Source organism: Aptenodytes forsteri, unplaced genomic scaffold, assembly GCF_000699145.1.
Source record: "Aptenodytes forsteri isolate BGI_AS27 unplaced genomic scaffold, ASM69914v1 Scaffold114, whole genome shotgun sequence".
NCBI lineage: Eukaryota > Metazoa > Chordata > Aves > Sphenisciformes > Spheniscidae > Aptenodytes > Aptenodytes forsteri.
In genome coordinates, this window is record NW_008795364.1 from 5,364,487 (window position 1) to 5,379,529 (window position 15,043).

Here is a 15,043-nt window from a genome sequence, read left to right on the forward strand (position 1 = left end):
TTATTCTCATACTAAATCCAAAACACAGCACTGTACCAGCTACTAGGAAGAAAATTAACTCTATCCCAGCTGAAACCAGGATACCATGCCTCATGGAAGCCAAACCTACTGAGTTTCTGCTGTACCTGTGCTACACATCATATGGGTGCTGATAGGGTTTTGCTGTGCACGTGTTTGAACGTTCTGTTTTGTGATACATGCTCTGTGTTAGGTACCAGCTCGCTTCTTCATTCTGCTTCTTGGATTTTCTTCTTGTCTTTTCCACAGTTAGTTTTCTCATGGCTTTTTTTTTTTTTTTTTAAAGTATTAAATTCTGCCTTCTGGCACATCCTCCCCTATCTATTAAACAGAGCCCTTGACTATATAGTGCTAGAGGGTTCCTACTCACTGTTAGGTTCCTGCTACCTTTCCGCTATCCTTTTTCTTTCTATGGGTGGGGAATTTTATTGTGGAAAAGAGTAAGCTTCAAGTGCTTGAGCAGGCTGTCTATGCTTTTTCTGACTATTTCCTTTTTGCCTAAAAATACTGTGAAGCAAAGGAATGAATAGCTGAGTTAGTTTTCATGGCTTTTTTTTTTTTTTTTTAAAGTATTAAATTCTGCCTTCTGGCACATCCTCCCCTATCTATTAAACAGAGCCCTTGACTATATAGTGCTAGAGGGTTCCTACTCACTGTTAGGTTCCTGCTACCTTTCCGCTATCCTTTTTCTTTCTATGGGTGGGGAATTTTATTGTGGAAAAGAGTAAGCTTCAAGTGCTTGAGCAGGCTGTCTATGCTTTTTCTGACTATTTCCTTTTTGCCTAAAAATACTGTGAAGCAAAGGAATGAATAGCTGAAAACATATTTTTACACTACAAGACATTTATTTGGATTAGGTTTGAGAAAGATTAGTTCCATTAAACATTTCTTCCTAGCCCAATCTTTTGCCATATTTTCATATTTGCAGATAGCATACTTTTTACATTGTTCTCATGGAAAACCAGTGTTTTCTTTCGAAGAAGTGTGACATTATGCTTTGCTGTGCTGTGACTGGAGATACGTACAAACCAGCACAAAGTAAACAGGCTTTTATCAGCAGAATATCTAAACATGCTCTGCTGTCAATGGTTCAACTAGCAAACAGAAAAGGGGAGAGAGATAACAGAGGGCAGTTGGCACTAATTATTACACAGTTATTTCCAGGGAGATATGATATGGGAGATAGGTCGGTCCCTTACGGAGTGCTCTGCTAGCAAGGGCTCAGCATCGCATGGATTGCAGCGAAACAGCTGCCAGCCGGAGCTGGTGTGCAGCCAGGTGGCTGGGTGAACAAGCAGAGAGCTCCGCACTGCGGTGCTCCGGTCATTTGCGTGAATATTTTGCTCTTCCCAGGAGACAGCCCAAGGCGTCGGGCTGTCAGGAGGGCTGGGTGGGTGCCCTCAGGTGTGCTGTGGATGGGGATATTGCAGCAGGTTTGAAGGAGAGCGCAGGACTGAGCATGGTGAGAGGTTACCGAGTTCTTGTGGAAGGGACCTGCAAATTCCTTGGTATTTACATGGGAGCTTCGGTAGGTAGCTCCAGGTGAGATTTCATCAGGTGGTAAAACACTTCAAAATAAACAAACTATTGTGGTCCTTAACTCGCTCTGTAAATCTCTTTCTTAGGGGGGGGTTTATAACAGCCACTTCAGAGCTTTCTCCAAGCAAGGGGACTACTGAGCAGGGGTGCCGAGGATCCAAATTGAGGATTTAACATACTGGGAATTAACTGTGAGACTCCTTTTTCAAATCTGCTTCTTAGCAGTTAAAAACATCTTAAGAAATCAGATTGCAAGGAGGGACATTTATTTCCACCTTTGGCAAATTAAGAACAGTCCTTCACCGAGAAGAGCTTTGCCGATTTTTGTTTCTATGTGTTTCTTGATAAAGGGCTAAACCATTAAACAGCACATCTTCTCTGGGTGTTGTATGTAGTTATTGCAGCACCTAGTAATAGGTAGCAAAGTTGTTGCAATACCTAGCCCAAGTGATTCTATTTAGCTGCCTAGCCTTTCTAAATAATCAGTGATTGCAAAACACAGGAGCCATTCCAGGAAGAGACCAGAAATCCTTGTGCATTCCCCCACCTCCCTCTCGGGGCCGAAGATGGAGCGGGGAGCAGAGCTGCTCCGCTCTGTTCTCTCGCATGGTGATGGTGAAGCCGCTCTCCCTGCCAGCCTGGAGGGAGGGGAGAAGGTTTCCAGAGCTAGAAGAGCAGAGCTGGGTAGACTCAGATAAGAGATTTGGAGGCAAAGTTGAAATGGTATAACAAGGCACAGGTTTATTGACAAAGCGATGAGGAGCACAGAGTCGGTATGAGTTGGTAGGAGGATTGGGAGGTGGCTTGAGGCAGGACTTCTGTCTTTGTTTCCCCAAAGAAAAGAGGCTTCGTGGTCACAGTAGTTGTTGGTCATGGCAATAAACTTCAATCTATTAGACCATTTTAATTTAATTGGACATTTGGGCAGGCGCTTTAAATATACTGATGAAACTTCCCCTGGTCTCATGAAAATCAGTATGTGCAAAGGAGGGAGACCCAAACCCGTGCCCCTTCTGAGGGAAGGCGGGGGAGATGAGGCGTTGCACACCGTTTTGCAGGAACCAGCCAGGCTGCCGGCAGGATTGATACCTGCCTGCAGGCACCCAACAGCACGTGCTGGCTCTGGCCCAGGGGAGCCGCTATGAGAAAAACAGGGAAGGCATAGAGGACACAAATCGGGAGGAAATCAGGTTTCATTTCTCCCACGGCTCACAGAACAACTTCAGTCTTGCTTTCAGTTTTCCATTAGCCAGAGGCTCTGTGCTTTGAGCAGAACTTCATGCAACAAAATAACCTGGTCTCTCGGGGGTCTCCAGTGCAAAATCCTGCTTTACCAGCGGAGGACAGAGGAGCACACGCCTGAGAGCTGTAGGGAGGGAAACAAGGTGATGCACTGAAGGGGGAACAGACGGTATAGCGGAGAGGCAAACCTTCTCTGTTTTATGAGCAGGGGCAGAAAAGAAGATGCTTAAAAGAAAGGGAAATGGAGGCTATTTATAATGGGCTGTAGCAGTGCCTGAGGGGAAGCATCCTGCAGCAGTAAGCATCCCAGTCCTTCCTCCTACATCTTCACCAACAAGATTACCAGTAACAGATGTTACTTGGCAGGTATCCCTAGCCATGCTCCCTCTCTCAACACGTCCCACAAGGACTTTTTTAGGGTCATAAAGCAGACAAATTACAAAACAGTAATTTCAGTGAGATGCAGATAATCGTGTGGCTCAATTGCACTTAATTGTCTTTTCAGGGGCATTCCTGATCCCATACTTCATCGCTCTTCTCTTTGAAGGAATCCCACTGTTGCATCTCGAACTGGCCCTAGGACAGTGCCTGAGGAAAGGCAGCATCGGTGCCTGGAACACCATCTCGCCTTACCTCGGAGGAGTCGGTACGTCTCTCGGGGTCCCAGCTCAAGGAACCGCAGCTGAGCTCCAACCCAGCACTCACTTCCTACAGACCTGTGCCTGATGCTCGTTAGGTCATCGCTCCCATTACCCCAGGCACACAGGGGCCTTAAATGCAAACCTCATAACCTTTGCTGTGGGAAGCATAATGATCATGAACTCTGCCAGCCAGGACTGCCCCATTCCTACCATATCTTGGAGCTTACACAAAAGCTGCCTGCCCACAGTGTTTCTTGCTCCTCCCTCAGAGCCCCTTCAGGAGTCAGTCTTCTCCTTCCAGGGACAGATGGACTGGAGGGGGGACAGAAAGATACAAAGTCAGGAATGGGAGCCTGGCACCTCCTAAATATCCTAAAGCACCTGGGAAAGTTTCCCTTCAGGAGAGGGGGCCACAGTGGGGCTTGCTAAAGGGAGATTATTAACGTGGCTGAGCATGAGGGACAATCCACAGAGCAGTGTGCATCAGACCGGTGTGCAGTCCTGTACCAGCAATTTCTTTTTATCTATTTAATTTAATATACACTGAAAAAAACATATCTTGTGTCCTGTGCGCATTGTTAGGCTGCAAAAAGTGAATGGGAGCAGCCACTGTTAGAGCACTGAACCATCGGCTTTACTGGTTTTGAGATAGCACCCTCCTGCCTGCAGGGGCAAGGAGAAACCCTTGGATGCTCCAGCCAGCACTGCTGGATCGTGCCCTGCTTTAAGCAGGTGCTTGAAAATGGGATTGTCAGCAACAGCCATGCCTGTGGGCATGTGTGAGAGGAGAAGGGGTGGGTAAGAGGAGTTATCTAAGGGTCAGAGGGCAACCAGGAAGAAATACCAAGCAGCAGGGTGGTGCCTCCAGCTAAACCCATCTCCTACAATTAAGCATGTCCATCCTCCCTTTGCAAAAATGCAAGCAAGCAGAAACCGTGGTGTTGCTATTCTTCCTTCCTTATTGTAGGAGCAAACCAGTTACTGGTTTAGGGCATATGTGCATGATTTGGGACAAAAGAGTGCCCTCATGCAGCTATAGCATACTGTGAAACTTCAGTCTCTGGTCTCTGCTATTAAAGTTGTCCCGTGTTGTAGAAAACAATGTATTATATACTAGAGCAAAGATTCAACCCTAATCTTCTATGTAAGTAGGGAGTGTCAGCCTTCTTGGAGCAGGGCTGGGGAACTGTGCACTAGTGTTTGGCTACTGAGGACACAAATGCCCATCTTTCATGTGAAAATCTTGGGGGAGAAACAGAAAATCTTGAAAAATTAGGAAACGTGAGCTGCTAAGAGCAAGTGCTGTGACTGATAGTTTTTTCCAAAGCTCTTCTAAGCTGAGATCTTGTGCTTTCTGCAGGGGTTGGTTCGTGGATGGTGTCGGTTCTGGTGAGCTTATACTACAACACCGTTTTAACCTGGGTGATGTGGTATTTCATAAACTCCTTCCAAGAACCTCTTCCTTGGAGCGTTTGTCCTCTAAATGAAAACAGAACAGGTAACTACCACTTCGAGCGTCACTGCTAGCAAAAGGAGGATCACAAACATCAGAGTCTGGGGGCTACCAAGGGGAAAAGGGAAGTCTTGTTTATTTTTTATGCTTGTGCTATGATACAAATACCAGCCTGAAAGAGTGTCCTCTGCTTTCTGACTATGGAGAAACAGTCCTTTATCAAGACACATGTGTCTGTTATCATAAACTACATATCAAGACACATGAGATAGTGAGCATAATTAAGAACCAAATTTACGACTACAGCTTTCAGTAACTGCTTTAAATGAGACCTTCGAGTTTTCATTAGATGGTGATGCATTGGTTATGACTCGTAACAAGCTCTTACAGGAACCTTTCAGCTCATTTGCCATGATGTGCTGAGAAAGATCAGCTGAGTTGCCAGAGCAGGAAACACAACCCTACTGGAGAACTTTAGTTTCTGCCTGTAGATTGCTGAGACTACTTTTACACATCTGACAAGACAGCTTCCTAGAGCAGCTAACCAAGAAACCCCTGAGAAGAGAAGCCACACTTGATTTGGCCCCGAGTTGTGCACAAGACCTGGTTTGCTTTCCTCTCGAAAAGCTATGAGAGTGATGATAGCCTACTCAAATTCATCATCCTCGCAGGAACATCAAAAGCCAGGAAGTCCATGACCCCTTTCAAAATGAGAAATGAAATAACAACGTTTAAAAAAAAAGAAAAAGGAGCAACTAAATAAGCAAAACAGTTTTGAGGTAGCAGAGAAACTACTTAAAGAGGGAATCTTTGAAGCTCAGACCAAATTCACAGTACCCATTACAAAACCTTTAGTAAGACCAAAGACAGACAGTGTACCTAAGCAGGATAAGGAAGACCGCTCGCAGTTCTTTAAAATTATTTTTCAGCTTTCTTTTTTGTTCAGAGCTTGAGAAGACGACAAGTTCCAGGGCAGAGCAAGAAACAATCTGAGTAAGAGGCTAAGAACAAAGACAAAACATAGCAGAAGTCAACTTTCTTTTGGAGACCTTAGGACTATTCTAGAGTAGGAAGACAATCAGATATCCCCCATCTTTGTTACAGAAGTAGAGAAAATTATTTGGGCCTTAAGAAATAGGATTCTTTCATTTCTCAGGATACAGATGTCCCAACTAGTGAGCTAAACAAATGTTTTCCAAACCTGCTTTGGAGATCAACTTTTTAATCAACTAGTTTGGTATACAAAAAGCTGCAATATTAGTTAAGCATCTTTTAGAAAATATTGAAGAAGTCCTTTAAGGATGGATTTTTCAATACCAGTGCCAAGATGGGAAGAACCTGCACTTCTCCATCACGATTGCAATGCTCTCTCCAGGGAGCTGCTTCCTAAGTGAGTCAAGTAACAGCTGTTCCCATCCACCAGGCTTGGCTGAACATAGACAAAAATGGCATTATTTCAGGCTCACGTACTTAAGCTGGGACTAAAAGGACAAGAGCAGCAAAGCTTTTCACTACACAGCTCGTTACTCATACACCCTGCTACAACCCACAGACTTTCATTCAACAGCCAGAGACTGTGTATTCAAAGGGAACTGGGGTTGCGCTGGTCAGTGTGTGTCCGGGTGCACGTCTGATTCTTTTAATTCAGAGCTGAGGAAAGGACACCAGCAAGTCTGAGTACACGAGCGTCCTCATACACTGGAAAAGGATCACCAGCTTCAGGTGTAATGACATTTCAGTGGTAACCACACTTTCAAGTGTAAATTTGTAACTGGAAAGTCACTTGGCTAAATCAGTACATCACATATCTGCAAGTTACTTCATTCTCCACCTTGCGATCTCACCAGAGCAAGTTTTGTTTGAAAAGTTTCATAAAGCCACAATGACCACAATCATGATTACTCCTCGCCATCGGCCTTTTGCCAGCTAGGCCAGCTTTCCCAGGATTTAGCCCAGAGCTGAGGTCAAGATTTTGCCACTACTTATTCAGGTCACTTTTGCTTTTCAAAGGTAGGCGCCCTAACTCTTTGTCTGCTAGAATTTCTGTAGTATTTCAAGACTTACAAACCAGGAATCTCCTCCGCTGTCTCCGCTGGGATTTGCTGCACCTGTTCAATTAAAAATGTATTATTTGTAATTATTTCTAATGTAAACTGCATTTTCCAGTCCATTTTTACTACTTGGTAGTCCTGTTATGGCTCTGTTTTACAGAATAATAAGAGCAAAATATTGATTTACCAATATTAACATTAGAAATAACAATTTTATTATGTCTTTTGTCAGGGTTTCTTTTGCTCTCTTAAAAGATCTTCCTGTTCTCTTTAACCCGAAATATTGATTACCAATATTACCTTTTTAACATTAGAAATAACAATTTTATTATGTCTTTTGTCAGCGTTTCTTTTGCTCTCTTAAAAGATCTTCCTGTTCTCTTTAACCCGGCTAGGGCTGATGGCTCTGCACCCCAGGGTCAGGTGGCAGGGGGTCCTCTCCTGCCGCTGGGGCACCACTCCACAAACCTCTCCCAGAGCTGGGCTCCTCGATCAGCCCTTTCTCCCGAACCACAGCAGAAGGACCCGCAGCCGCCATCTCTTCCAGAGGCTGGAGGGCTGCGAGGCAAAGATGGAAGAGCAACACACTTCACTTCCTCCCTTTAGTTGAAAATACTTGAATTAACATAGAATCGTAGAATCATAGAATAGTTTGGGTTGGAAGGGACCTCTAAAGGTCATCTAGTCCAACCCCCCTGCAATGAGCAGGGACATCCTCGGCTAGATCAGGTTGCTCAGAGCCCCGGCCAACCTGACCTGAAATGTGTCCACGGATGGGGCATCCACCACCTCTCTGGGCAACATCTCCTGCATAACAAGAGACTCCCTAAAAGAAAAGGAATTTATCAAGGGCAAAAAGTGAACCAAATTTGATTCACTGCCAAGATCACAGAGCTGGCCACTCGGGAGCACCACAGCGTGTTTCCCCACTGCAGCCATGGGGCAAGGAACTCTCAGGATCCCTGAGCTCTGCTTAGTGGCTTAATTGCCACGTTGTTGATTCGTTTGTTTTCAGAGTTTTGTTGTGAAAGGTGGCTGTTTCAGAAGCGAGTGAAAGGTCACAAGAAAAGTGAGAAATGGTCCAGTTTGAGAGCTTGATTGAACAGGCTGGCATTTCATACAACAGGAAAAAATTCAAAATGGAAAGAGGAGTTGTTTCTTGTACCCTCAGGATTATCTTCCTAAAATACATCATCATGCCCAGCTCTGGAGTCTACACAGGAGAATAAGGGAGGTTTCCTGTAGCCACTTAGTCATTCAGCCACCCCAAACTTACTACCAGTAAACGCAGCATCAGGATGTTGCTGAAATGCAGCATTTTATCATTCTCCTGCCCGCAGACATGCTCTTTCCCTTTGTAGAGTCGTGACAGGATGACTGACTTACCCTTCTGTGCAAGCAGAATGAGCCGTCCTTTCTCCAGCCTGGGCTATCAGCCGTTCATGGCAGGAGAGCGTCAAACTGCCCTGCGTGAGCTATTCCGCTCAGTGCACTAGGTAATCCGAGCAGGAGCCGATAGCTAAAGCCAATGGGACTTGAAATGAGGGCAGGAAGGGAAAAAAAGTTATGCTAAACCTGAGTGGAAATGCACAGGGCTGCCTCGTGCTCTCAGAACACACCTGATTCTGGCTAGGAGCAAAGGCAGGAGCTGCAGCACCCAGGGAACTTGGGTTTCTAGCTAAAGACAGCAGGTCAGCGGGTCTCCTGAAGATCCTCTGTCAACCTCCTCTTCAGGCATTTAGGTTGCACGTAGGCAGAGGGGTGAGCAAGGGTCGTGGTGTACATCGTGTTCCTGGTTCCCTCTTCTCCAGGCACAAAGCCTGGCTGGGGAGTGCCTGCTCCCCTGGGCGCAGGTGCCCGAGGTTCCTGCTCACAGAAGTCCTGGAAATGTGAACCAAAGAGGCTGATGCCTGGGTCTTGCCCCACTACAGGGCCATGACATAGCCAGGGGATCCTGGGCTTAGATGTATCCTCAGGTGCCTAAATCTTGTTATTGTTCCACCAACTTGTAGACAGAGCTAAAAAATTTCATAGTCTCCACTGCAATTACAGTTTAGATTTCACCTTGCACTAAGTATGACACCTTTTCTATTTAGAAAGTTATTGTCTGTAGAAATGCTGGTGATGTTCTGGTGAAGGTCTCATGTAAGTCTCGCAGTCTCAACCTGCCATGACAGAATTTGTCTTGCTGCACATTACAGACAGTGCAGAAAGGCCAGTTCAGCCCATCTCTGTATTTGATTTGGCAGCCCACAAGAGACCGTCCTGCCACTCTCCGTTAGTATAAAGTATTGCTTCCTAACTGTACAGTGAGTGGGAAAAATATTACCAATTTTAAAATTTATTCTTATGCTTGCCACATTTTTTTCCAGGGCTCAACGAAGAATGTTACGAAAGTACCGCAGTAAATTATTTTTGGTACAGGAAAACTTTGAACATAACACCCGATGTCACCGAGAGTGGCACATTACAGTGGTGGCTCATTTTGTGCTTAGCAGCTTGCTGGGCAATTGTCTATCTCTGCACCATCCGAGGAATTGAAACCACAGGAAAGGTACGGAAAGGATAGAGAAGTGCATTATCCCACACTTTGGATCTTGCTCTCCAGATACTGAGTTTCACCACCAAGGAGAGCCTTCCCCATTTACTACACTAGCACCATTTCAGTGTGCTCCTTGTCCAGCGAAGCGGTAACAGCGGTACAGGTGGCTCAAAATGACACTTCTCTCCTTTTCCATTGCAAACGCGCCCGCCCTACCAGTCTCCTCCCCCCACAGTTTTAAAAGCAAGTTTGTTAGAAGTATATTCTGCAAAAGTGCATTCTGCTTCTTTTAAAGATGGCAATGTTCATCTGTAGCTCTTTTATCTAATATTGTTAGGATTGTGTGTTGCAATAACTTAAATAGGATTTATCGATGTTGTTATCAGTAACTGTTTGTCTATCTGCTTACTTTCTTACTTTAGGCAATTTATGTAACAGCAATATTTCCTTACCTGGTCCTAACTATATTCCTTATTCACGGACTCACTCTACCAGGAGCCACTGACGGGCTGGCTTACCTCTTCACCCCTAATGTAAGTATTGCTGCTACAGTCAGAAATATTATTTTTCCTTTTGCTCCCCCTCAGATCTTATACTGTATATTCATTTTCCAGCAACTCTTGATCTAGCTCCCTATCCAAGAGCTCAGCTAAGCTTTTTTTTTTCTGAGATGAAGCGATTTAGTATTTTAATATACTTTAGCAAGAAAAGAAGCAGCAAAGTATTTAACAGTTCAGTAATAAGCATATCAGAAAATATTGGAAAATTGAGTATAAATATGTTATGGGTGCCTCGGTCTTGAATGTGTAAGTGAAACTGATGTACTTCACAAACAGAATCATCTCTCTTTTACACATGATAAAGATGGGATTTCCCTGCCAACGCTAGAGAATTTACACAACTTTAATCTTTTAGGAATTCACAAGGAAAACGACTGAGAAATTACACTGCAAAGTGATTTTTTTTTAAGGTTGAAAGTAATTTTCTCCTACCCCTGTTTCTCCATAGCTGAAGTTCCCCCCCCCCCCCCCCCCCCCCCCCGCCCTACCGTCCCTAAAAGACAGAACTGCTGGAGAATAACCCTTTCCCACGTTTTCTCATCTTCTCAAAGGGACAGGAGTCCCAGATCCCTCCATATGCTGGCCATTTCAGAAGGACCTCTTTACACTGGCCTTAGCAGCCTTCCCAAACGCAAAGTCAAATTGTCTCACTAAGTGGTTGCTGCCAACCGTAGGCTCCTCACAGCTCTGCCTTCGTGCTAAAAAGCTCCATAAAGCGGTGAGTGTAGAGGAGGAAAAGCAGCACCCACTGACAGATGGTCTTGGAGCATCCTCTGCCTCCACAGCCACAGCAGTGCTTCCCACCACAGGAGCGCTGGGTATTTCCTTTTCCCTTCCTACAACAGGAACACAGGCATTAAGGAAAACATAAGCCAAGAAGCCTGGAGATACGCTACATGCCAGCCTGCAAAGGGACAACAGCGAGAGACAGCTCAGATGAGAGACCTCTTTTATCCCTCCCCCTGCAAGCCCAGTGGCACGGGCACCCATCCGAACGCTGTCAGAGCTCAAAAAGGACAACCTTGCTCTTTACAGGGGATCGAGATGTGCACTTGCATTTTTGTAGGGCCCAGACAGGACAATAAATGCTTGGTGCAATGTCTTAATGAAGAAAGCAAATTAGACAACACAACCAGAACAGGGCTTGGCCTGTTGTCATTTGGTCTCAGCCCGGCTGTCAGGTTTCTCTGGAAGAGCTCAGGCATCTTTGGGATTTATGATCATTGCACAGTGAACTTAATGCAAAAAATAGATTTGTGTGTATATTCACAAAGCCTGGAGGTATTGCAGTGCTGAGGGGGAGCGGATCATCATAAAAGAAGAGCCGGATGGTTTTCTGGCATCAGACTGGCATCAGGAGTCAGAATGAAAATCCAGCTGCAATTGGATGGTTTTGTAGACTGGCGCCAGGAGTCAGAATGAAAATCCAGCTGCAATCAACCTGCAGTTAATGATTAGTCAGTTCGAAGAAGCAGATCCTGGGGACATCCTTGAAGAGTCATCTGAAGAGGGTTTTGGTGATGAAACTACGTTCTTATCTACAAACATGGAAAAGCTGATGCAACAGCCTGGTAAGTGATATCTGCTATGGGTGTTGCTATTGCACAGAAAGTTACAGCGTAAGAAAGACAGACAGCTTTGTTAAACTAACATACCAACTGCTATGGAGGATTTTAGCACTTCAAGGACTTCAGAAAGACAGTAAGCATACAACCGCAACATTTCCTTCCTTTCTTCTTCTCCTTAGCCCACAACTGCAGTACCAGTATTGCCTTTTCTGTTAGCCTGTTTAATGAGGAACTATTCCCACCACTGCCGTCAGCAAATACATGCGTTTTTCTTGTTACACTTCTCCACGGGAGATGTCCCAAACTGAGTTGTACAGGGGGGTTGTTGGTTTGTGGGGGTTTTTTGGCAAAGATTTACCTAGCCCACCCAGACCACATTAGCTTACAAAACTGTAAAGCGTATTTCTTAAATGTGTGCTGTTTTCTGCTTCTTTTCCTGTCTTTTTGCACAAAGCTTGTAAAGTTTTAGCAAAATAAAGTAAGAGTTAGCTCACCTACTGCCTGTTTCAGCTTGCTTAAAAAAAAAAAAAAAAAAAACTCTTTTAAAAAAAAAAAAAAAAAAAAAAATCAACCTTCTTGACATTCTCCACTCATTGGAGGCACACTTTTCCAACTTTTTTCCAACTTTGCAGTGCAGTGGAAGTTGTAGTTTCTCTGTAATAGCTGCCACATCCACTCTGGTAACTGTTACACCTCACCATTGTTTTTGAAAATCTGTGAAAGAAAGTAATACCTCATGCTAAAAGTCACATCTTACCCAGTTTCAACATCATAATCACCCAACTGAATTTTTTTTTTCCCAAACGACCATTGTTTGAGTTTCTTCACTTCCCAAGTTTGTATTTTAGTTCTCATTAATAAATATCACAAATAATAACTGCATGCATATGGATTTTAAATATGGCAGGCTCTGGGTTTATTTTCATGCAGAAGTACATAGTCAGCTTTTTGCCATCTGACACATTTTCACACCTTAAATTCTAGAACAAATAATGAATACTTCTTTTCATTGACTTTCAGACATGAAGAAGTCTGACAATTTACTCACCCTCTCTAAATCCTTGGCTACCTGGAATGTGAAGCTGCCAAGAAAACAAAAAGATACTGAAGTTACGCTCACAGGCACTTGAGGGGAAAGCAGAAGTTGTACAAAGATGAAGCAACACAGGAGCTGGAACAGAGACTTTTGGAAAGGTTCTTGGGAAAAAAAATAATCAGAGGCAGCAGAAAAGGGATCCCATCAAACATCGGCAATGGTCTGTACACAGTTCAACTTCTGTGGACATCTGTGTTGGCTCAGGAGCACAAATGCCTCCTTCTCCAGTCTCTTCCACATCTGAAAGAGCTTCAGAGACTGTAAATATTTGGGGCTTCTCTGGCAATGAACAATTCCAGGAACTTGGCTGGGCAACTGACGCCTGCGCCCAGAGCTCTGCAGCTATTTAACGAGCAGTGAGAATAGCCAAGAAAAAGAAAAAGGCAGCACAGGCACCAGATCCTCCATCACAGAGGCAACCTGTAATTTTTTCCTCTATTTTGCAGTTTAGTTTTACACCTGATATATTACTGTGAATGGACACTTAAAACCCCTTTCAAGGTACCTGGTCTGTCCATATTGTTTCTGGTACTAAGGAGAACAAAAGCATTACCTTAATGAACTGCTGTCTTTAAGTGCAGTATGACTTGTTGGCCACTTGCTTATGAGAAAAGCAATAGCTGCTTTTACACCAAAATGACACATCACAGGGATCCTAGTATTTTTTAGTTCTGTTTTAACAAAGTTTCTGTCTGTGTTTCATGTGTTCATCAAGTATCCAAACATCTCACCGCCCCGGGGGGAGCAATTATGCTTCCTTTCCTCATTACTCCCATGTTCATTCATTAACATTCTGGTTGTATATCTTCATCCGCATGTTTCTAGCTTCAGCACATTTTTTCTTCTGAAGACATGCCTATGAAATCTGTACACCATATTACTGAAAATATAAAATAACATTTAGATTCATAATTATTTGCTTAAGACCAGATAATGACATTGCCACGGCGTGCTTGCCTGTCCACTATTTCTTCAAGTTTGGGGGTTGATTAGTGTCTTTTAGAGTCAATAAATGCATTGCATCTAGCACCAAATTAAACTACCTCCAGACTCATTTGCTGAAGTCCCCAGTCAGAAAGCCAGACTTGTACCAGTCACATCTATCAGCACCGACAATTCACTTGGCAGCACTTAATGAAACTGTGGAGGCCACGTAGCAATGCGAATGCCGAGTTTCTGCACAGCAATAGCAATCTAGTTCTGCACCTGCACAAGGTCCTACCAGTGAGCAGTCTGGCATTGGAGGGTTTGGTTATGATCTTTCCAAATAAACCTGTAGAAAGTTTGCCTAAGCTGAAGCATTTCAGCCAGTAACGGTTACACATATCTGTTTGCTATGCTATGTTGTACAAAAAGCTGTACCAGTTCTGCTGTGGTCAAAGCACTGGCATACTTGTGGAGAAAGCATCTGCAGTAATGGCATTCACCGCATCCATCCCCACCGAGGTGAACCCATTATTCTCGCTCTTCAAGCTCAGGCCAGCTTCAGAGAAACCCAAAATGCTATTAAGGGTCTTTTGGCATACTTACCTCTCATTCCTACAAACGCTCCTAGCAGGATCATCCCTACAAATGTTCCTAGCCATGTACTAGGATCAATAGCACAGGCACATAGACACAACACAGAAAAAACACAATTCGCCCTGCATGACTAGGATGCAGATTTGACTTAGATTGATGTAAAACAAAGTGAAATACCCTACAGCCCCGGTATTACTTTTGGGCCAGCTGGTTTTTAAAACGCTCATTCTTAACTAATACTGATTTCTATTTCCCCTACTTGATAACGGATCGGAAAGTAATTCACCTGGTGGGGTATGACTGTAATATGCCACTTCTTAGTTTCCTGCAGAAACTAATACTTATTGAGCACATTTATATTTTGCCCATTACTTATGTTTTATCTTTTTCTTTTAGACTGATTTTAATGGTAAGATTCCTTCTTAGTACAGCTATTTAAAATTGCATATTATTCTCTGTAATCCAACAACCACTGACTTTTTAATTTAGCTTCCTCTATCGCATGACCCTTAGATCAAAATTCAAATTTCACTCTGTCAGTTTCTCCTTTTTCCTTATTTTTCCTATGTTGCCCTTTTATCTGTTATTGCTGTTTTCACAGTACTTTGAATCTAAGATGCTCTTTTTAATGAATCATAGCATCATAGAATAGTTTGGTTGGAAGGGATCTCCAAAGGTCATCCAGTCCAAATCCCCTGCCGTGGGCAGGGACATCTTCAACTAGATCAGGTTGCTCAGAGCCCCGTCCAACCTGACCTGGAATGTTTCCAGGGATGGGGCATCCACCACCTCTCTGGGCAACCTGTGCCAGT

At 44.0% G+C, this 15,043-nt stretch overlaps 1 protein-coding gene across 1 annotated transcript in view; it reads left to right on the forward strand.

Moving 5' to 3' along the window:
- The window catches only part of LOC103899695 (sodium-dependent neutral amino acid transporter B(0)AT3), a 37,125-nt gene that overhangs the window by 12,833 nt on the left and 9,249 nt on the right, over positions 1 to 15,043 (forward strand). The window contains exons 2-5 of the mRNA XM_009280204.1: positions 3,305 to 3,445; positions 4,801 to 4,938; positions 9,317 to 9,498; positions 9,909 to 10,019. Of these exons, the coding sequence (XP_009278479.1) occupies positions 3,305 to 3,445; positions 4,801 to 4,938; positions 9,317 to 9,498; positions 9,909 to 10,019 (572 nt within the window). The remainder of the gene's footprint in view (positions 1 to 3,304; positions 3,446 to 4,800; positions 4,939 to 9,316; positions 9,499 to 9,908; positions 10,020 to 15,043) is intronic.